Here is a 24,520-nt window from a genome sequence, read left to right as displayed (position 1 = left end):
CTTAATTTCTTTTCTTAAAATGTTCCTTTTTACCAAAGTACTATATAACATTATATATTAAGTTTGGCAAATGTTAATGCTCCTTCTCAATTAGGTGAGGTGTATTCCTGAGAAGGTACCAATTTGAATTGAGTATATTTGAATTTAGTATGTGAACTAAACTGTAAGTTTTTAAAGCTTACCCATCCATCATATGGGTGATGGAGTGCCAACTGGTTTTATATGTAAGTGTTTTGTTTTGTTTTTCTAGCAATATTTAAACATTAGAAAATGATTTCCTATTCTAACAAAGAGAAATTCATATTAATTTACTTACAGGACCCCCTTGTCAGTTATTTAGGCTGCCTAGAATTTAAATTGGCAGATACTACTTTGATATAAAATGCCTTCTATTGACAATATTAATATTTTAAAATCTGTTTTACTCCTGCAGATTTCCAGTAGACAGGAAGCCTAGTTCTGTTTACCCTTTGGCTACTAGTGAATGCTACTGAATTATTACTTTTCATCTTTAGGTAGCGGTACCACAGGTATGAGATCAGAATTGCCAGGTAAGGCAAGCATTTAATTTTAAAATTTGAAAACTAATCCATGCAAAGGTGACAACTAAAGTGTAGGTACTAGAAAGAATTTTGGACTTCAGTAAGAAAATCTTGGTTGTATCCCTACCCTTGCCATTAACTTAGCTGGGTCACCTTGAGCAAGTCACTGCCCAACTCCAGATTGCAATATTCTCTCTAAAAGCACAATTTCAGCATAGCATATTCTAAAGAGAGCTTGGTTAAGGAAAGCTGAATCTTGTTGTTTATCAGCTCTCCACACCAGCCTGGCAGCTCTGAGGTCAGTCTCCAGCTGCATTTTCATCTTTTTGTAATCCCTTAAATCCTTGCTAGGCTTTGATTGCTAGTTAATTTCCCTAGAAATTTACATTTAGAGACACTGAGGGCTTCCTGCATTTGGAATTTTTCTGTGTTTATAAGTTTAATGAAAAAATACTTAGAGCTGGCTAAAAAATACAAGAGTCAAAAGTCTTGTTTAAATGTCTCTGTAAAAATCAAACTATTTCCATCATGACTAATATACCTTTATTCTTTCAGAGCTTTGAAATCAGTATCTTTGAATCTTGACATGATGAGGCACTATTGTCATTTTATCCCATTAATTGTTCTACCATTTTCCCACTAACTCCTTGTTCTAAACATTCTTTTTTTTTTCCTTAAGCCTAGAATGATTGAACAACAAGGCTCCATGTCACAAGAAAAGCATTGTAGCCTGATCCTCAGTTATATTTTAAGTATTTGAAAATTTCATTGATATGAAATAGTTTGAATTGCACTGAGTTAAACTTATCTTTAATTGGTCTGCTAGGAAACTAAACAAAATGATAACTTGCCTCAAAATATTGAGAAATTAACTGTATAGCTACTTCAGCATGTGTATTTTTTAAATGAAAAAGCCAGAGCTAGGTACTAAAAGTGCTTCATTAAAGGAGGTCTAGCACTGTATTCAAAAGGTCAAACAACAACAAACATTGGTAAGGACGTGGAGAAACTGGAATTCATACATTGCTGCTGGGAAAGTAGAATCGTGCAGCCATTGTGAGAAATAGTTTGTTGGTTCCTCAAAAAGTTAAAGGTAGAATTACCTTTATGATCCAGCAGTTCCACTGTTAGCTATCTACCCAAGAGAAATGAAAACATATACCCACATTAAAACTTATACATCAGTGTCCCTAGGAGCATTATTCATAATAGCCAAAAAGTGCAAATAGCCCAAATGTCCATCAACCCACGAATAGGTAACAAAACTACAAGGAAATATTATTAGGCAATGAAAAGAATGAAGTACTGATACATGCTACAACATGGATGAAATATCTAAAATATGCTGAGTGAAAGAAGCCAGACACTAAAGGTAATATATTGTATGATTTCATTAATACAGAATGTCCAGAATAGGCAAATCCATGGAAACAAAGTAGATTAATGGTTTCCAGGAGCTGGGAGTGGTGCTAATACGCAGTGACTGCTATTGGGTATACAGATTCTTTCAAGGATAATGAAAATGTCCTAATATTGAGTAATGGTGATGGTTGTACAACTGTGAATATACTAAAAGGCATGGGTGAATTTTGTCGTATGTGAATTATATCTCAATAAAACTGTTATGGATTAAAAACATTAGTGTTGTATTACTGTAACTATTTGAAATTATAAAAGTATATTTAAATTACATTTTATACCAGGACTAGGGGAGGGGGGAATGGGGAGTTAGTATTTGATGGGTACAGAGTTTCAGTTTGGAAAGATGAAAAAGATCTGGAGATGGAAGGTAGCGATAGATGCACTACAAATATATTTAATTTTACAGAACTATATACTTACCAATGATTAAAATACTAATTTTGTGTATATTTTACCATAATAAAAATCCATAACTCCCTAAAATTACATTTTATATTATTATAATGAATAACGTGTCTTTTCCTCTCTTTTTCTTCTTTTAACAGTAAAACTGAAAATGTGATTGGCCTTTTGTTTTTTATGCATACAATTCTCCTGGTCTGTGTTTTAGAACTTTCCTGTATGTGGAGAGGGTGGTGGAATATATACACACATGTCTTTATCTTGGATTTGAATGAAAACTTGGAAGTATTTTTTAAAACTTTTGTCAGTAGAAAAATGAAAGAAGCCAAACCATAGGGAGTTTACATCATTAAATTACAAAATAGTGAAATGCTGTTTTCAGAGTATGAATTATCACAGATTTCCTGATTTTCTTGGTTAATATTGGCTTCTTGAGTGGGAAAAACATTTATACTTTTATACATGTATAACATCTCTATATCGTCCTATAAGCATTTTCCTTTGTATAGCAGGATAAAATGAGCACCCAAGTGCATTGCAAATATACAAACGCAGTGAGTGAGCTTCAAAATGCAAACAAAGAGATGGGAAAATGAAAAAAAGAAAATTCAGCAATGAGAAAATCACTGGAAAATGAATTAGATTATTTTCAAGGCTATGGAACTATGTTATGACCCAAGCAGTTTGTAGAGTCTGAGTTTGTAACCTCTGAGGATTAATCTGTGAAAGTATTTCTAAGCCTGGCTACTATCTAGGACGTTTGAAGATGGATATCATGAATGCCAATAGTGCCATTAATATAGTAGGCAATCAGAGGTATGTTTGTTTTTCTTGATGAGGAAGTGGTTTCTTTTAAAAGTACAAGGAACTCTGTGTGTGTGTGTGTGTGTGTGTGTGTGTGTGTGTGTGTGTGTAGTTTCTGTTCCACTGTAGGAAGAATTATGGTTTTTCCACATTTTACAGTGGGGTTTTTCTAGAGTTTGGCACTATGATATACTATACCTGATTATAGGATCCAATCAGAGTTGATGCACTCAGAAGTTCATTGACGTGATTAATGGTCTCCTAATCATACTTTTATTTCCTAGATTAGCCCTATTTCCTGTCGTTCCACAATTTTTGAGTCATATGTTAAATTATCCTTTATAGGGGGCCTGAAATTCTTATTTTTAGTCTATAATTTGCATGATTATTTCCATTTTCTTTGTTTTTTTTTTTCTTGAAGAAAATGAAATTTTCATCTTCCTTTGAATTCTTTGAGTGCTGTTCTATGGTGACTGGCTTACCTAGTGTAATCTTTTTAAAAACAATATTTGTGTGTGTGTGCGTTTGCACTTATATGTATATGTAAACACACACACACATACATATATATAATTTATTTTTGCTGCCACCAGCACTGGATTCTGAAATCTTCCTACAAGTTTCCACTAGCCTAGTTTTTATTCTTCTCAAAAGCAAAATAAAACATTCTTATATTCTACAAGTAGCAGGGAAAGACACCAGGAAATGGCTGTACAGGAAATGTAATTGATCATTCACTCTTTACAATTGAAGAGGTCACAAGATTGGCTAGCAAACACAATCTATTTAATGAAAAACCAAAGGTGACTTCTAAAATCTTTGGGGACTTTGAATACATTTGAAGCTTATTGATACCTTTGACATTTTACTGATTCTTTTTGAAACGCTTACCTTTTTCAAGTAATTGTTTGCATTTGAAATTTGGAAATTTTATATCCAGTGATTGCTTTAATATTTGCTTTGTTTTTAACAGTGCCCTTAAAGATAGCCGTTTTCCCCCAATGACAAGGGATGAGCTGCCACGGCTTTTCTGCTCAGTGTCTCTGCTCACTAACTTTGAAGATGTCTGTGATTATTTGGACTGGGAGGTAAGATTATAGAAAAATTTTTAAAGAACAGTGAAGGTAACTCTTGAGTAGATGTTAAAAATTAGGCCCAGAAAATAACTCTTTCAGCCCATTCTCTGTTGTAATGGAGGTCAAGAGTAATATGGATAAATAAACCTCACAATTGAAATATGAGATATAAGTAAATGAGTTTTTAAAGGACAAAGTGTCACGTGTTGTTATAATCCCCAGACTGAATCTGGTTTTCATTTTTATCCTACTACCTCATCAAAGCACCTCATAAAAGCTGCTAATAAGTAGTAAGAAGGACTGATTGGAATTTATTTCTCCTCTTATTTTCATTTTGGTGTACTCCGGTATAACCGCCACCAACTATATAACTAGTTGATCAGAGGATACATCTTAGAAACCACTCTTATTTTCATTTTGGTGCACTCTGGTATAACCACCACCAACTATGTAACTAGTTGGTCAGAGGATACATCTCAGAAACAAGAAGAAATAGTTAGTTAGGATAATATACCATTTGGCAGAATCAGCTTGTGATAGTAACAAGGTACTGATTAACTAGAGTTAAATAATGTGAATTCATTCTTGGCTACATTAATTTATACATTTAAACACCCTAACAAATAAGGTTATATCTAGGGTATCTCTGTGTATTGCTATTATTAGAGTAGCTTATAATGATCATAATTGTATTCTTCTTTAGCATGTGGGGTTGGCTAACATTGTTAGTGAAGTTCAAAGATTCTCATGATTTGTTTTGGTGGCTGGGAGGAGATGTTGAGTGTGGGTCTATGGGTCTATGAAATTTTAACACAAGAACGCCCATATTACTGAATGCCTGTTGTATTCCAGGCAATGTGCTACATATACAAAAGTGGTAAGATTCGGTTCCCACCATGAAGCATCTCACAATTTAGTAGCAGAGTAAATGTGTATAGAAAGTATGAAGACATAAGTGCTATGAGAATGAAACAATAGGAACTCAGTGATACATACAGTATTCTGTCTCACATACACTCATAAATGGCATTATTGTATCCTTATGACAGATTTTAATTCTACTGCTGTTTTAGATGACCATCCCCCATAGTGACTAAACTGTTCTGCCTTGGGGATAGATCACTCTCTTCACAGTTTATTAGACTTGAATTTAATTTTGGATTTGCCCTGATTCCTTGTGAGACTTTGAACAATTTACTTACTCCACTGCAATTCCGTTTTCTAATATACAGAATAAGACATAATGTTCTTCATTTGAAAAAAAATCTCTATGATATAAATTATTGTTGTTATACCAGAGCTATTTAAAAATTTTGGGGGAGTATCATTAAAAAAATCTTTTCTACAGAGAGTACAATGCAAGAGTCCCCTCTGGGTTTTGTGATAAGATTTTCTGGAGTATTATCAGAATATGAATACATCTTACGATTTTTGCAAAAGAAGAAATAAATTTATACTGTTGTTCCCAGCAAAGTTAGAATGTGGAAAACCTTTTGTAAACTTGGAATTTCTAAGTTATTATTTCTATAAGTTTGTTGCTCTTATTTGATTTTTCTTAAAGAGAAGTCTACAAATATTATAGAAATATTCCCTAGTACTTTATTTTTAAGTGGCCCCAAATCATGTTCCTTACTTATTAACATATTTTATAATTTGGATGGTTCTTTTACTGCTTTAAGGCAGCTGTTTCTTCTTCCGCAGCCAGATTTACTTTTGCTTTCTGGATTGCAGGGTGTTGTGTATGTAGTAGTGGGGGTGGGAGTGATTTTATGGGAAAAGCCTGAGATCTAAGGGGGATGAGCAAGCTGCAAGAACACTTCTACTCTTGCAGCTACTGAGTTGGAAGTACAGTTCTGGCATGTGTGTTTCTATGTGTGTGCATGTGTGTATGTCACAAACATGAACGTACTAGTATTACATAAATGTGTGTCCATGTGTTTTGGAGGAAGGAAAAAGGGAAGAATCCAACAGCTGTTACATAGGGATGGTTAAGCACCGAGTACACCATCATCATCTTTAGCCCACTTGAAGCACCGTTCTGTAGCTAAAATTAACCTTGATATTATTGGGCTATTATATCCATAAGATATGTCAGCTTTTTGTTTGTTAGAAGAGTGGGAAAGTAGTACTGTGTACTCTACTATATACTTATGAAGTAGTACTGTGTATTCTACTGTATACTCTTTCAAGGCATATTTATCCTCTTTTGTCACCAGCTACTAGCCTGAATTTCTAGAAGATTCTATATTGTTCCTACTTGGCATTGTGTATTTAATATATTTTAGGGAATTAAATATTAATTTCTATTAAGTATTACTTTCCTGTTGAAGCAAAAAAATATACATTTTTGTACTTTTAATATACAAGCACTTGAAAGTGAATTAGTTATTGTTAGAATGACTATGCTAAGAGGAAAAGCTTGTCCTTTTCAGTTAGTTCATCATTGTTTCAAGTATTTGGCAGAAGACAAATTTGGGTACAAAGAGTAAAGGTAGAAATTATATTTTTAAGAACAATAATGGGATTTGGTCTTAAAACAAATGTACCTTACTCAGTGATTGAAAATGGAGTAATAGTATTGTAGGGATGATATTCTGAGGGCTATCCCTAACGATTCTGAAAAAACATTACTACTTTAAACACAGAATGCCAAAACAGAATTAAAGGCATTAAAAATTATATGTTGACACAATTTCACTTCTAGGTATATACCCAAAAGAATTGAAAAGAAGTGTTGAAACAAAAAATTGTACATGAATGTTCATACTGGTACTGTTCATAATAGCCACAAGGTAGAAACAACCCAAATGTTTATCAACAAATGAATGGATGAATAGAATGTGGTATATTCATGCAATTATTACTCAGCCATAAAAAGAAATGAACTACATGCTGCAACATGAATGAACCATGAACACATTATGCTAACTGAAAGAAGTGAAACATAGCCACATTCAGTATGATTCCATTTATTTGAGATATCCAGAATGAGCAAATCCATAGAGATAGAAAGCAGATTGTTGCTAGGGGCAAGGGTGAGGGGTAAATGGGAAGTGACTACTTAATGGGTACAGTGTTGCCTTTTGGAGTGATGGGAAAGTTCTGGAACTAGATCGTGGTTGTACAACATGGTGAATGTATTTAATACCACTGAATTGTACGCTTTAAAATTGTTAAAATTGCAAATTTTATGTTATGTGTATTTTACTACAATAAAAATGGAAAATAAACTTCATATACTCTATTCTTATTAGTAATTTTAATTTATCAAAGAAGAAATTTTTTTTAATTAAAAAAATATAGTGAGAGAAATGTAAGTCATTTATAATTACATCATTCTGAGAATAACTACTGTTAACATTTTGGAATATTTCTTTCCATTATCTTTTTTATACTAAGTCTTTTAAAAATGTTTTTCCCATTCTTTATCTGTCTTTGTATCAATAAATCTGCATATTTGGTTACATAACTGAAATCATATTGAATATACAATTATTATTTAAAAGATTGAGAAGTCTTTGTTTATGGTTTATCTTTGTGTAAGTTAATTATATTTTGAATTTCCTTTTTGAGAAGCCAGCGTATCTTATGAAAGTATATGCTTCACAAGAAATTTCACACTAATAGCTACAACTTCTCGTCCAACAATTAAATATCCTATTCACCATAAGTATGCAATTTTAACCTGAAATGTGAAGTCCTGTGTATGTTTATGCCACAGAGGAAAACAAGGAGATTGATTATTATGGAATTATAATACAGAATTTTAAAGTCAAAGATAGATAATGAGCATGTTTTATACAAACAGAAGCTTCTAACATAGCGCTTTTCTGGTGGAAGTACAGTTTGAGAGTTGACCCCCACTGGTTACTGCAGTGGAATTCCTAATTAAATGGATGAAAATTCCCAGATCAAAGCAGGAAGAGGGCAAAGTCTAGAAGCCCCAAAGCACAGAGGTACATACCTTCACTGACAAGACAAACATCCCTGTGGTCATGAGGATGAGGAATGTGACCATGACCAGTGGTAATAGCTACCTAATTTTCAGATGATCAGGAAACAAATGAATTGCCATGAATCTGGCTACCATCTTACTGTCTTTTTCACTCAGGGTTTTTAACTCAGTCTATTTGGGAACTTTCTTTTGATAACATGTCTCTAATTTTATATTGATAGTTATTAGGAAAGTAGGATTTACTTTAGCGCTTGTTTTAGGAGCTAGAGTGCTTCTGTTTGATAATGTGAGGGATGTTTGATAAATGGGTTTACAACTAGATGTAATTAATTTCAAGTCAATATTGAATTGATAGACTGATCAACAATGCTTCCTTATGTTGTATTTCCTCAGAATCGTAATTATAACATTTAAAGTAAGTGTTTATAGGCAGCCTCTGGAGGAATCTGGGTATTCATTAAAAATAACAGCCATCCACAAAAGGTAGTAAGGACATATTAGAGCAGTGGCCACACCTTTCCAAGAATCACTGATCACTGCCCACATCATGATCTACTTATTGCCCTAGTAGGTATGAGAAGGATGAAGAGTTAATAATTTCGGGAGAAATTTCATTAACTGATAAATTGGAATATCTACCTGCAAGGCTAAGATGGTTGTTAAATAAGGAAAATTGCTTCCCTAGAGAAATCTGACATGATATGCCTTGTGTTTGAACACAGAAACTCATCACCATTGTTCTGTGTTCTTCAGTTGACAGCATTCTCTTAAATCTGAATGACAGGGTGATTGACAGACATGGTGCTTTATACAGAAAGAAAAACTCATGTAGCATGTTGGAGCCTGCCAAAATGACATAGCCTGGAACTTGTAGAGTTAAACTTTTAGGAGCCATGTTTCCTTTTTAAAAATCTGAAAGGTTATAAAACCAGACATTACAATGGACTGGAGCTTGACTTGAGGGCTGATTCTATGTGTGTCACCTCATAGCTGCTCATTTTCAGGATGATGTAAATGAATAAACGTTTTGTTTGTAGAAGAATTTGTATAGCAAGTATGCTACCAGTGATTTTGTAGAAGCTAATGTAGCAATTTGCTGACAGAAGTCAAAATATTTTCTAAATTGTAATCAAGCATCTTTTACTTCTGTGCTTTAGAGACAAGATCATTTGAGGCATGAAGTAAAAATATTCTCTGTATTCTAAAGTAACTCCTTAGATCTGATTTCAAAAGATCAATGACATTTTCACAAACCATTAGTCATTTTTCCTATATCTGGCTCCCTGGATCACTGGTATCTCACTTTGTCTATACAACTGCCACCTGGGCAATACATTTGATCCTAAGACAGACTGCTCTGTTGTAGCACACAATACTTACATGGAATCAACCCATGCTGGGTGGGGCTGGCCAGCACAGTTCTTGTATGATGCCAAAAATCTGTCCCTAGACTATAAAGCTATACCTCAGGCCCCCAATGTCACTCTGTCCCTTAAGTACCAAAGCATCTGTCATTATACTTGAGCCTTGTTGGACTCCTGGTACTCAGAAAGCTGTGTTTCACTTTAAAAGCAACCTCCAAAGCACACCTCTTGAGTGATCACAGCTCAATTATGACGTGTTCAGTTGCAGTTAATAATAGGGTGCTTTTGTAACAGCCTTCATGAGAATAAACAGATGAGATGAATAAATTGGCTACCGTCATTATCTCCCACATATTTTAGAAGTTAATGTTCTTTTCACTCTCATTCCCCTCTTAAAGGTTTACATTTTTTAGCTCCTCTTAATGTGCCACTGAAAACAGAGTTCCTTTTCATACACAGATGGTAAGCATGACTCATGAAGTCACCCAGTGAAATGACTTCTAGTTGTATATGTTCTGTTTCCCCTCTTGGTTAGTTTGCCCCAACTATAATATATATCATATTTTGTCTCTCTTCTAACCTAAAAAGAAATACGGGCTTCATATATCCAGGAAAATGCTTTTCACAGTACATATTTTCCCAGGGACGTTGAGATTTTTGTATAAGATGTCACTGTCATTATGATTAGTCCTTTCTTGATGCTCTACTTTAAATGTTTTTTTTTGTTTGTTTGTTTTTTTTTTTTTTTTTTTTTNTTTTTTAAGTGCTGTGGAGCATTGGGAAAGGAAGGCTTCAGGCTTCCTGGCCATCTAGAAAGAATTTGCTGTGCATCAACAAGTCAGTGTATAAGAAGCCTAGCGGGGAAGCAAGCTGTACAAAGTAAAGTAACTTCCTAGAAGGTGATTTAATGCATACAAATTTCCATTAGCTGTTGGTTCCCTTAGCAAAATGGGCTGCTTATTAGTCCCTTCTCAGGCTGTCTCAAGTTGCCTTCAGCTTTACTTGCAGCATGTTTACCGGTTGGAGGGAGTTAGCCTGCTGCTCCCCCCGTAGTCCATAAACTCCTTGCCCCTTCGCTAGTAGTTCTGTTATATCCTATTCTTTCATGTATGGTTTGTCTGTATGTGTGTGTGTATCCTCAGCATTTAATTAAAAGAGTGCTGAATTCTGGGAATAAGGAGACCTGGGTTCTGTTCCTGTCTGCCACTGCCCAGCACTGTGACCTTTTTGGACCTCAGTTTCTTCAGGAGCCTGAAGAAGTTGGACTAAGTGATACCTAAGATCTCTTTGGACTCTGACAGAATGTGATTCTGTGACTTACTCCCTTTTTAAAGATGGCTTCTGTTTCATTGTCCAGAGAATGAATCACCACTTGCCATTTAGAAGTCCTAAGAAGAGGTCCCTAACTTTTAAACTGGCCATTGCCAGCTTAAATGTAGGCAACAAAAGTGAAAAATAGTCAATTTTTTATAAGTTGTACCTTTTAGATTTCCTTTTTATGAAAAGAATTCCCTTAAGGAAGAAAAATGCTCTAAGCCATTAATGTCTCCATTTAATTACTGTATCATCCTGTGTTAAATCAACATTATATATTTAAATCTAAATTAGGCAAATAGGGAGCAATTATTCACATTATGAATAAATATTTTACTTTGCAGTAGGACTCACTGTAGAATTTTATGGTTTTCCTCTTTGCTTTAAGATTAATTCATTTATGTAAACTCAACCCACATGTAATTTTTTAGGAACAAATTTGTAGACTAAGTTAAACTGTATTGAGTCAGATACTCAATGTACAGTTCTAACTTGAATAAAATTTAATTTTTCTTAATTTCTTATTAGGCAAACAACATTATTTCATATTAGGTATGTTTGCTAAGAGGTGATTTCTTCCCCAACCATCCCCCAACACTGTCCCCACTAGCCTTTGAAATGTAAACTAAGTCACATCTCTAGGCTTTGAGAAAATTTTATAACTTGAGTTTTCTTGTCTGTAAATTCACTCCTTTATTCCCTTTTTTAAAACATGGAAGGAATGCATTTTTCTAACTTTGATAGAAAGCAGACATTTTATTTAAAGGTCACCTGTGTTGCCTGAACGTTCCTTGGGAAGCTTTAGGATGTTAAGTTTTTATGGGATGCTCATTATAATTAATCATTACAGAGAATTGGGTTTTTTCCCCCTTAATTACACTCTGAGCTGTCACTTGTTCTCTGCAAAACCTTAGAGTAAGAACAGTTTCCTTCATTGCAAAAGATATATGAACATGTTTGGCTTCAGAGTTTTTCAGAGCATCTTTTCATTAGCCATACTTTATTTAAAATTTTACTTAAAAGTTTATGGAGGTGACTATTAGAGAGTTCAGGTATTTTAGGGGTGTGTGTCAGGTATTAAATATTATCGATTGTTGTTCAGTGGCTTTTTTTGAAATAAATTGGCAGGTTTGTGTTCCTGATAGACAAAATGTCTAAGTCTCCTACATAAATCAAAATTGGCAGTAATTGGTCTTTTGGTAAGCTCTGTAAAAGCCAAGAATTGGTTCGTGGAGACTGAGCTAATATCTAATCTAAAGGTGACTAATTTGTAGGGATTTTAGAGAAGAGCAACATATATATATTTTGGTCAAGGGGATCTTTTTACAAAGTAACAACTGGGGGAAAAAACCCTTCAGCTGAGACAGATGATGAAGCAGAGGTGTTAGAGTATGTTAAAAGGTTAGTCATGCTCAGGTGATGACTTTGCAATCAGTTATCCTTTTTGATTTATGTTTCTGGTATTCTGCTTCCAAAACCATCTCAGAGGATATTTGAAAGTAAAGACAGGTATAGGAACTGGTCAGATAATGGATAAAAGCAGCCTAAAATATAGTCTGTGGTGGTATCTCAGTTGGTTCAAGAGAAAAGTATTTTTTACTTCACTAAGATAAGAGTTACCTCTAGGCAGATGGTACTAGGATTACAGGCCATCTTTATTTTCTCCTTTATGCTTTCCTAAAAGGATGTTTTGTTTATTTGTTTGTTTTTTAGAGACAGGGTCTTGCTTTGTTGTCCAGGCTGGTCTCAGACTCCTGGCTTCAAATGGTACTCCTGCCTCAGCCTCCCCAATAGCTGGGACTACATGCTCAAGCCACTACACCTGGCTCTAAAGGGAATTTTTTTGTAAGACACACATACTACTTTTATAAACAGAAAAAAATGCATGTTTACAGTTTCTGAGGTTTACAAAAGTAAATAATACTGAGCAAAAACAAAAGCTGAATTACAGCAACACTGTTCTAAAAATTTACAATTTGGCCAAATTATGAAGGGATCATGTTAGATAGATGTGTACCTTCAGAACTCTAGAATTGCTTTTCGAATTGATGGGCAGATTGAAGTGATACAGAGTAACAACTGGGGAATTTGATGGGAAGATCGAGATAATATGTCATCTAAATATTTTTTGGTAGTATCAGATTTGGGAAAAGTGGTTCATTAGGATCTGTGCAAACCTTATCAGCTTCTATGATTAAATTCTTAACTTTTGTAGCTCAAAGAATTATTCAAGAGAATAAACTTAGGGTAGCCTTAAGTTTGAAATATTTTTCTCTTTTATGTTGAATTTGCTTTCACTAGGAAAAGGAAGAGTTACTGTTTTCAAAAGGCTAAGCTGGACCATGACAGAAGGTACTGTGGGGCAGTAAGTTCAAGAGTGGGCCATGCTGCAATGTAGGTTTTGTGCTGTTAGGGGATATAGCACATACAATTTTTTACTCCTAGGAATATAAGAAACACCAGACTCTGAGTCAGACCCATGGACTGTCCAAAGCAGTGTTTGTTTCTGTCTGTGGTACCCAGGGTTGTTTTGTGAGAAAGCATGCATTTATTCTGTGATACCAGCCTCTAAAGGTTAGGGGGTGTGCCAAACATCCTGAGCTCCTCTCATTAGGAACAGTGTCCTTTCATTCACTTGAATTGGACTGGCATATTGAGCCTGGCAGGTCACTCTTATGTGAATAGCCAGCAACTGGATGCTTTGTTAATTGCAAAGCATATTTTTGCCAAATGATTTCATCCAAAAAGACATGTCATACAACTTTCGATTCTTTGACCTCCCGATATTTTTTATGTTATTCAGATAACTCACTGAAAATGAGTAGAGTAAGCCATGGCCATATGATTACAGGGAAACCCAGCATTTGGTTCTGAAAATAGGGAAGAATGGAACTGACCATGGTATTTGCTAAAACAAGATGCCACCCAAGGAAGTAGAGTGGTTCTGTTAGCCAGGATATAATCAGGGGAAGATTAAGCTTTGAGGGTCAGGACTGTGGAGGTAATTGTGGACTCAAACTGTCAGGTTTACATGGAGGCTACTCAACTCAAACAGCACATTTTATACTCATTTATGCTTTTAGCCAGATGACTCTTTTTAATGTTTCAGCATATTCACATTGTTCGCTTGCTGACAAGGCTCACAAGTAAAAATAAGACCCTTTTGTAGTGCTGCTTGTGGATTACAAGGCTAGCACTTGCCTTATTAGACAGACTAGGGAATATTAAGTTTTGACTGTGCAATTATAAGGAATATAATATGGGAGAGGGTACTTTTTAAAAATGCTCTTGTGTTGAGGGTCACTGCATTAGAGGATAATAGTTTTAAATGAAGCCACATTTCTAACACGGGACTAGATAACAAGGATAAATGAAATCTGCAGACAGTCTCAAAGCTTCATTTTAGCCATTATTTGTAATCTCTTCTCCTACCAAACCTTTTACTGTGTAGCAAAATTGATTAATTTGTATGTATCTATTTTTTCTGTGATCACCTGCTGTCTGATAGAGGAGTGAAAAAATAGAGAAATGGACAAGAGATGAAAGAGGATGGGGCTGAGGCCAGGTGGAGCTAGGGATGCATAATCCCTAAACTGGATAATCAACCCCAGAATAATCAAGATACATTTTTTGGTCTTAACATTAATCTTGATATTTAATCATTCTGAACAATGTTAAAAACAAAAGATTGTATAATAGCATTAATAAAAATCACTTGCTATGGAATGGTTCGGAATAAATATGGCTTTTTTAGCATGAAATATGAATCCGTTGAACTGGTCTTAATGTTCTATCAGCACACACAGATACAGCTCTGCTTAATTCCATATCCTCTTATCTATAGTCCTACATTTAATTTATTACCATTGGAGTTGATTTATAGCTTTGCTTAGCAAAAGTATAGTCTTGATTAAAAGAATATTATCACAGTTGATGGACCTTGAAAGCATTTTTATTTTCATAGACCTTCTAGTAATTTTGAAAATAACCTGCAGACCCATACGGCTAGATTTGCAAATTTCCAGTTTTTACCCACCTCTCTGTACTTCAGATAGTGGCAGGATTAGTTAAGGGTATGTTTGGTGACATGGTATTCTCATACGCTGTCTCCTTATCCATCCTTAGAAAGAGAAAGTTACTGTGGTAGCATTTTAAAGATCTGCTTCGGGGAATCCCAGTTCCCTGGTTCGATGATCTTTTATTTAGTTTATAACTGCGGCTATAGCCTTTTTCTCTTGGGATGTTGTTGGGCCAAAGGATTCTCCAATCTGTATAAGGGAAGATTCAATTATTATGCATGAGGGTTACATTTTAGAGTTGCATCTGTGATAGATGCCTCCCTGAAACAATATGGAATTAGTTTTGGTGCTCATTTCATTGGAGATGACTGACTTTGCAAAGCCAGTGATTTCCACAGGTTGGCCAGAATTGGTCATTCTCCACAGCAGGCCATATTCCTCTTCTCCTGTTTTGATTGTGCAGTATGACTATTTAGTGGCTTGTGGTTCTAGGAGGAAAGAAAATGGTGTTGCTCAGTAGGTGACAGAAAGAAAGCTACTATGATTTGATTTTGTTAAAATCATTATTAGCATTCTCCTGATTCTACTAGCTGAAAAAAATGAGTCACTCTGGTTTTGGCTTTGTAGCTTTGTGGAGAGTATTTCTCACCCATGAAAAAAGTTCATGAAAAGGAGTCACGTTAAAACCACTATACTTACAGTTCAATTTACAGTGGCTTTCAATTGTTCAGAGTCATAGGAACCCAGAAAATAATTAAAAGTTGTAAATGTGTTACTAAATCAAAACTGGAGAATTTGGGGGTTTTTTTCTTATCAAATTTGATGGTGGGACCTTCTCAAAATGCAGAGTAAATAAAGCAGTCTTATTTGTGAGTAATTTTTGTTTTGGCCAATGTGTCCTTTGTATCCATACACGCACAGCTTAATTAAGATATTCACATACCGTACAATTCTTAGCTTCTTCTAATTGTTAAATTACTAGACATTAAAAATCTGACATTTTTGTTCAAGAATACAGGATGTACTCCTGTAAATAAAGGACTTAAGTGTCTAAATTACCCCCATTTGCCTAAATCACGTTTTAAAATCTTAATATGTAGTCACAGTTTGTCAGAACTAGAATGCTTATTAGAGGTTACCTAGTTCAATTAGAGTAAAAATTACCTGGGGAGCTGTTCTTTTTCCAAAATATATTTCTTGAAGCATGAAACCTCCTGAACTTCTGATAAATGTTGCAGCTCCCCTTCCCACCCCATGCCAGTTAAATATCATTAATTTTGTCTGACACTCTCATCTCACAGATAGGGAGACATTCTTCCTATCACAATTTTGACTAGACACCTTAATAAACACCAAAATTCTTTTCAATTTTAACATGACAGATTTTTGATAAATAGAGTTGAAGTTTCAAAATTCACTTCAGTGGATGATGGAGTATAAATTACTTATGCTGTATATATATATATATTTAAAACAAATTATGAGGAATCTGATATTGTCAAAGAAAAAACATCAAAGCTACTGATCAGCAAGTCAGTATACAGAAAGTGTTGCAAATTTGTCATTGTCTCATCAGGCACTGGAGAGATTAGTGGATATCCTTTATCCTGGAAATGTCTGATAGCTAAGCACTCATATTTCTTCTCAGCTGTGTAAAGTCATTTCCCACAGGGCATGGGAGGCAGTGTTGTGTTCGTTTTTAAATATCTGCCCTGGTTGCATTTTTAGTAGAAAGAGATTCATAAAAATACTGATATTAAATAGATAGAAGAAATAGCCAGAGATGTGCTTTAATAATAATTTTTTAAAAAAACCATAAATTCTTCAGAAGACCTGACAGGCTCCAATGGATGGATGTGTAAAGACCTGAGGAAAGAATGAAATGGATTTTCCCAGAGGACTTTTTATTCCTGAAAAAATTGGAAAATCTGAGGCTGAGGGCAGAAGAAACAAAAGAAGTTTTCATTGACCCCTTTTCCTCTTCTAGACCTTTACATCCATACACATAGAAAGTATAAAGAGCTATGACTTTACTCACGTGCTCTGAAAAGAAGCCTCCATCTTGGGTAATAACGTTTACCTGGTCCTACATCTTCATTCCAGTACCTTGCACAACCTGACCCTCCACTTGGGAACCATTGATATGAGGCAACCACAGATCTGAGAGAACAGAATGGGGTCATTATGCTTTTGAAATTTCATTTTTATCAATGTTTACAAAGAAGTTAAGAACTTTTAATTTTGATCTTTAGCTCTGTACACTATTCTATGTGAGATATGAGGGGAAAGAACATATTCCTTTCGATCATATGTTAATCAAGGGAAAAGCACATTATTTAAAAAAAATCAGCAAGAATTGCCCACAGTTACATAGATGCCCTTTTTAAGGGTATCACCACAAGCTTGTTTTACATAAAAAAGTTACAGTGGTCTCTGGGCTAGTATATAAGGAGACAGCAATAATGCACTACAGTGAAGTGATTTGAAATCTTTATTCTTAAATTTAGTAGAGCTGTGTGAAGACAATGGTGTAGATGGACAGTGAAGGTCTGCCACTAGCCCACTCTAAGCTATTATGCATTTATAAAGAAATACTATCTACACTGGGTGATGATGTAGGATCTGGTTGTTTTCATAATTATTTTTCAATCTTATCTGATTGTGTTTGCTTGCCTACATATAATTTAAGGTTTTAAAGGGAGTAGACAGTTTGGGCGGGGATCAGCACCGAAAATTTTGGAACTTAATCAGAAGTGGTGAGTGTACCTGCAAAACAGGATGGTCGTTTGCTATATCTTTGAAGTCAGTCCCCTTTGTCTCTAGTTCCTTATTGGCATGAGCTACAATTTGGGAGTGGGGGCAGGATTTTTGCCATCAACCGTCTTATTCTACACACAGCTTCAGAATAGTTGTTCTGGTTTTCCAACCACAATATCATAGCCTAGTACATGTTGGGCACATGCAAATCAGTATTTACCGTCTCTATGGCCATCGTAATGGCCTTCAAATCCAACGTCAGAGCTTTGGAAACAGAAAACTGATATGTCCTTCTAAAAACAAGGGGAAAGGAAGAACTGCATTCTCTTGAAAATTAAATTATAACCTTTTCTTTCTGATTCTATGAAGAAGACTGTACTAATAAAACTGCTAATTTCTTTCAGGTGGGTGTACATGGCATTAGAATAGAATTCATCAATGAAAAAGGATCAAAACGCACCGCCACCTACCTACCGGAGGTTGCAAAGGAGCAAGGTCATTGTTGTACTTTATTTCATATGATCTGGTGAAGAATTTAAACAAATATACAAATTGAAATGCATTATCTGACCTTACAGTTATGTCTGATAATTGAACAGTGTCAAATTATAAGAAATGACTCTTCCATCACTGCCACTGCAATGTCTGTATCAAGCCGGTGAAGTACTCACAGAAGTTGAATCCCTCCATTGAAGTTTGATGGCATAAACCCATAAGTGTAAATTTTTTAAAAAGCAGAATTTACATTAGTTAGGTTTCATTTTAGGCAACAATTTGCTACTGATTTGAAATGCCTTTTCCCATATTCCATTGTGGCATAAACAAGCTTTTTGTTTGACAATCAGCCACATAGTTCATTGTCATTGTAAGTATCAAATGTTTCATTCTTAGGTGCTTGCCATTACTCATCCTGCTAATATTTTTTTTTTTTTTTTGGGACGGAGTTTCGCTCGTTACCCAGGCTGGAGTGCAATGGCGTGATCTCGGCTCACCGCAACCTCCGCCTCCTGGGTTCAGGCAATTCTCCTGTCTCAGCTTCCTGAGTAGCTGGGATTACAGGCGCGCGCCACCATGCCCAGCTAATGTTTTGTATTTTTAGTAGAGACGGGGTTTCACCGTGTTGACCAGGATGGTCTCGATCTCTTGACCTCGTGATCCACCCGCCTCGGCCTCCCAAAGTGCTGGGGATTACAGGCTTGAGCCACCGCGCCCGGCCCTTCATCCTGCTAATATTAAGATTGTAAGTTTCCCATTAAGATCAGAGCATTGAGAAAACATGAAGTATTAGTGTTTTATATGCTTGGTCTATACTTCCTAAACAGAATTTTCCTATTTCACACGTAGAGCATAGAACTATATGAACCAACATTGTAACACAAAATAACTTTCCACTCTGTAAGTATTTTGTCCTTTCTTAGCAACTACTAAATTCTGGTTTCATGTTAGTTGAAATGAATCTTTTATCTTGGGGAGCTTTTCTTCTCATGAGAAATCATTTGTAATTCAGTTTTCCCATGTTTGTCTTATAAACGTGACATACATTAATAGCAAAATTTCGTACCATTAAATCCGCAGATCAGAAAGTCTTCAAGGCAGTCTCCTGAAGATTTATTTGGGTTGCTTTAGAAAATGTCTTAATCTCCTAGTATCATTAACTTTGTAAAGCAAACGTAAAAGATAGAGTGCCTCAGATATACCGTCCATGTCAGAACTAATAAAAATACCCTTGAATACTGCACACAAACTCGAATGGTTACAGAAGATACCATAAGGGACAACAGTTACTGTGAGGTAGTATGGTAGTCCTAAATACTATTGAGTTGGCAAAATGGCATACAGGCTTTTCCCTCCCTTTTAAAGATGCCACTGTTAGAGGAAAGTACAACAGATATGGTTTGTTACAGTCATGACTGAGCAATTTCTGTCAGCCCCTTAGACCCTTTGCCTTCAAATGTAAAAATAAAGGAGCCAATGTTGTTTGACACTGTGGATAGCTAGAATTTAAGGAATGTGCTGATGACCCTTCTCTTGTAAAGGATGAAATCTTAGTTCTTCTGTGTGATTGTTTTTAGGACCAAAAGATTTGACGGCATTTGGTAACAGTGATAGCTGACCTCTACAAAGTCATTTTGCATTTAATGAAAGGTGTTTGTTACATGTGCTTGACTGATATTTTATCTGGTCAACTCTCCACAGGATGGGACCATATTCAGACCATAGACTCCTTATTGAGGAAAGGAGGATACAAAGCTCCAATTACTAATGAATTCAGGAAAACCATAAAACTGACCAGGTACAGAAAGCATTTTCTAGCACAAGGCTAACTTGTACATTTTGATGTGTACGCTATAATCCTTTGATTTCTTTGGTCTCTCTACACTTTCTTTTCTGAAACAGAGTGGAAATGAATGACAGGGTCATACTGAGGGTGGATACAATGGAATTCTGCTTGGCAGTAAACCCTGTATGATGTATGAGCCTATCTTTCCCATCTTTAGCTCTGTGTGATTACTCTGGCTTTTGTACGAGCAAGCCCTTGGAGACTTTAGACTACTTTATTGGAGAAAGTACTTGAATTAGCTATTGGCTAGCTTTTGACATTACTTAGCAGAACCCCAGGATTCTGATAAACAGTCCTCAAATTCTAATTTAACCTCAGAATTTTGGCAGTGATAGAAGTCTACCATGAAAGCTTGCTAGCTTGCTGAAAAAACACAATTGAGCTAAACTCAAATGCTATATAAATTTCAGCATGGCAAAATAGGAATGCTTATTTTAAAAGGAAAATACCAAACATTTTAGGAAAATGGGCTGCTGGTTCCATTTATTTGAATTCCATAAAACTACATTGAATGCTTATAGTCTGAAAATGGCCTATTCTCAGCTCTGAGGAGTTACAAATTCAAAAATACATCCATCTCTGCTCTCCTTGAGTTCACAGTGGAGGAAAATAGAAGGAGCATGGACAAAATTATTAATCTAAGCCAGAATATAATGGATAATATGCGATCCATTCCCATGAAGTAGGGAAAGAAGAATTCTAAGAGAGTGGGAGGGGGATAACAGATGGTTTCAAAGAGGTAAATTGCGGACTCGGTTTGAAGAATTGGTAGAATATTTGACAGATAGAATGTGCAGGAGGAAAGGGATTCCCTTAAGGAAGACCTTGTGAGTCAAGTGTGGTGAAGTACAAAGCAAGTTAGGAGAATGCAAAATAGTCTGATTGGGCTGGTCTTTCAGTGTAATAGAGAAGCTGATCATTAGAGAAAAATATGGCCCAGGAAGTAGGTTGGGCAGACCAGTGAGGGTCCTGAGTTTCAGAGTAATTAGTTTGGACCTGATTCTATAGGCAGTAGGTAGCTATTGAAGGATTTTAATCAGATGGAGTTGGGGAGGTAAAAGAATGGAATTGGAAATAGGACCAGGAAGCATTGGTATTATCTAAGAATCTGTGGCAACAGTCCAAAAGAGGTGCAACGGGGACCTTAACTAAAGCTGTGGCAGTGAGATGGGAAGAAAAGTGGGGATCGATATGAAAATATTGTGGAAGAAATGAAAGGACTGGGTCATCATTTAGAAATAAGGAAGTCAAGGCTTTAATCTAGATAAAAGGGACCAATGTAATCCTTTAACCAAAGTAGAGACAAGAGGAGCGTGGTAAGTTTATGCGTTGATTTTGGATTTGAGGTGCTTCTTAGGATATCTATATAGAAATGTCTAGTAGGTCAATGAAAATACACGAGCTCATGGCTAGAGATGATTGAAATTATAAGGATAGGGTTCACTGTGGGGGGGTGGTGAACAGTATAGAGTCAAAAGAACTGAATACAGAAACAAAAAAAAATTCTACAAGGCAGGGATAGGAGCATTCAGAGATAAGGAGCAATCTGAGAGGCAGGGGAGAACCAGGGGCATGTGGAGGTATAGAACCCATAGTACCAGAGAGCTTCAAAAAGGGTATGGTGAGCAAATAGAAAAGTCAAGCTGAATCAGAGGCAGCCTTCTGACAGCGATTTCTGTGGAAGAGTGGCAGCGGAAGCCAAGGAGCACTGAGCTGAGGAGTAGTGTGAGATGGGGATTGAAGGCAGAAAATACACATAACTGTTTGAGAAATGTGGCAGTGAAAAGAAAGCCAGACATGGGGAAAAACAGGAGTTCAGGATACCAGGATTAAGAAAAGTTGTTGTTGTTGTTGTTACTTAATGGTAAGACCTAAGTAGATGTGTGGACCAAGAAAGGAACAGTAAAAGAATCAACTGAAGAGATGCATACTGCTGTTAGAAAACTGAGGCTGAAGGGGCAATAAGAATTTCTAAAAGAACAATTTAAAGAAGGAATAGTAGAGTGCAAAGAGCACTGGACTCAGACTTTGGATTTCCAGGTTCTCATCTTAGCTTTGCTAGTTACTACCTCTGTGACCTTGGGCAGTCACTGCTTCTTTCTTGGACCCCATTTGCTGATCTATAAAATTATCTCTAAGGTCCTTCCTAGCTCTGACAATGGCATGTCACTTATGTCTCGATGCTAACTTTTCTCTTCCCTGACTTTCTTTCAGGTATCGTAGTGAAAAGATGACCCTGAGCTATGCTGAATACCTTGCTCATCGTCAGCATCATCATTTCCAAAATGGCATTGGGCATCCCCTTCCACCATACAACCATTATTCCTGACACTGAGCCGCACAACCAGTCACTGGGCCTCTCTGCAGACCTCTTCCCAGGAGACCCTACACCTTCTTGGTCTAGCTATCTCTTTTACTGTACCATTTTATGATGATAGTTTCCGTTGCCATGGTGAAGCTTCGACGTCGTCAGTTAAGATCATCATGGTAACGGGTAGGAAAATGGCATTTGTTAAGATCCTGTTTTATTATTTTAGATAATTGATTTTTTTGCAGCATATATAACTTTGGGGTTTTTGTTCCCTACAATATTATGTAGAATTTTGCTTTGCTATCTCAGTCAGGTTTCTGTTTTTCCATCCTTCTTGCCTTTCTTCCTGTTTTGCTTCCTGTTTTCCTATTTTCTTCCTGTTTTCCTTCTTCCTTCCCTCCTTCCCTTCCTTTGACTGTGGATGGAAGAAAGTGTGCAGTTTTTGGGGATTTTACTTGGGTTTGTCTTTAGTTTTCCTCAGTAAGATAGTTATGGTTTTTTTTTTTTTTTTTTTTTCTTGGGTTTTGGATTAATTCATATCAAATTCAGGTATTTGTATATTACTCTTGATTTTTGTCTGAAATTCACTTTGCTATGACAGTTTAGTAGCTGTGTCTTCACTCCTTAAGTATATGTTTTTTCCATGGTGAAAATATATGAACTTTAGTTCTAGTCGTGAGCATTCAAAGGTCCATGATAGGGCTTGTCACAGAGGGAAAGAAATCATTTATGCCTATTGTGCTGGTTACTATAGAAGAGACTGCCCGACCACTTTATAGAACCAATTTGCAAACTAAAACACTGTTTTGAGAAAGTACAAACTACCTTTCAAAAAGGCTACAGGAATCATTTATAAGAGCAGCAAATATTAGGAAGAGAGCAGATACAGAATTTAGTGCCTTTGAGAAGAATATAATTAAGTGGAATTAAGAAAGGTTAGAAAAAAGGCAATTTAGAAAAATATTCTTGTAAAATTTTATTGTTTCTATATGTGAAACAGCAGATTAGACAAATTTCTTACTCAAGTATTTTTTTAAGCTGAAAAAATTTATTTTGAGCAAATAACCAAAAAGAGACATTTGTCTATTTTATATTAATTTAAATTCATTAGCTCTAGGTTTCAATATATCATGATTGGCTAGAGTCAATTTTAGCTACCATCTAAAGATATGGTAAAAATAATTGAGTGAAACGAAAGTTCATATTTGCCGTGATTTCAGATATGTTTGTCATGGGGACAATACTAGAGTTTGAGAGATACTATAAAATAGCTTGAATCTCTTTCTGCACTACATACTTTTGATAGAAACACATTTACTACATTGATAAGATGTTATGTCACACCTGTGAAAATGGAGTTGGCATTCAGATATGCCATAGTTAGAAAATAGCATCTGCAGGGATAGTCTTCCCATGATGCATACAAAGAGAACTTACTGATGTCAATAGGAGGTCCATACATATATCCCCAGGAAAAATGACAGATTATTCTGGAGAAAGATGGCCTTCATTTTATGGTTATGTGTGTGTGTCTGTGTGTGTCTATGTGGTGTACATATATATATATATTTCTCCATATATATGTGTGTGTGTATATACATGGTGTGTGTGTGTATATATATATATTTTCCATATATATATACCATACACACACACACACCTTTGGAAAAATATATATAATTTTTTCAAACAGGAAGCCAACATATCAAGTGATGAATTAAAGTATGCTGCAGAATATATATTCTAAAACTATAAGAAATATCACTGAATATCAAAATGATATAGCTTATACATATAGTTGCTGTGACAGGTGACAGACTGCTAGTTCGAAATTCAAAAATCCTTTCCTAGTTTGTGATATAATTGGCTGAATTCCTTCTGCTTGCCACTGGGGCAAAGCAAACTGCTTTAGTTTTTGATGAAAGTTCTTAGAAGTTTGTTGGTATTCCGTCATCCACAGCATCCATTGTTGAGATAACCATTTTCAGTTGTGATGCCTTAAACTAAGAAGCCAATTGTTAGCCTGAAATGCAATCTTGGTAGCCAGTTTCAATGAATCTAGAGATTGGTCAGAAAAAGCTGTTGGACTTTAGAAAGAGATTTTGAGTCCTGTCATTTCTACTTGGGAGCATTTTGGAGCAGATTAGTCTTTCAGTATAAAATCAAGCGGCTACCTGATAGAAACTTTTCTTACCCTTATAGGGAAACTGAGC

General features: G+C 35.6%; 1 protein-coding gene across 2 annotated transcripts in view; it reads left to right on the top strand.

Moving 5' to 3' along the window:
• AMMECR1 (AMMECR nuclear protein 1) overlaps positions 1-24,520 on the top strand; it is a 126,003-nt gene extending 101,483 nt beyond the window's left edge. Inside the window, exons 3-6 of one of the 2 annotated variants that reach the window (XM_017546499.1) lie at positions 4,144-4,258; positions 18,060-18,150; positions 19,852-19,948; positions 22,211-24,520. In XM_017546499.1, coding sequence (XP_017401988.1) covers positions 4,144-4,258; positions 18,060-18,150; positions 19,852-19,948; positions 22,211-22,325 — 418 coding nt within the window. In that variant the 3' untranslated portion in view covers positions 22,326-24,520. Of the gene's footprint in view, positions 1-4,143; positions 4,259-10,329; positions 15,120-18,059; positions 18,151-19,851; positions 19,949-22,210 lie in introns of those variants that run through there. The other variant, XM_037744976.1, reaches the window with a different exon arrangement.

Source organism: Cebus imitator, unplaced genomic scaffold (assembly GCF_001604975.1).
Source record: "Cebus imitator isolate Cc_AM_T3 unplaced genomic scaffold, Cebus_imitator-1.0 Scaffold189, whole genome shotgun sequence".
In the NCBI taxonomy this organism is placed as follows: domain Eukaryota; kingdom Metazoa; phylum Chordata; class Mammalia; order Primates; family Cebidae; genus Cebus; species Cebus imitator.
This window is presented reverse-complemented; position numbering and strand designations above follow the sequence as displayed.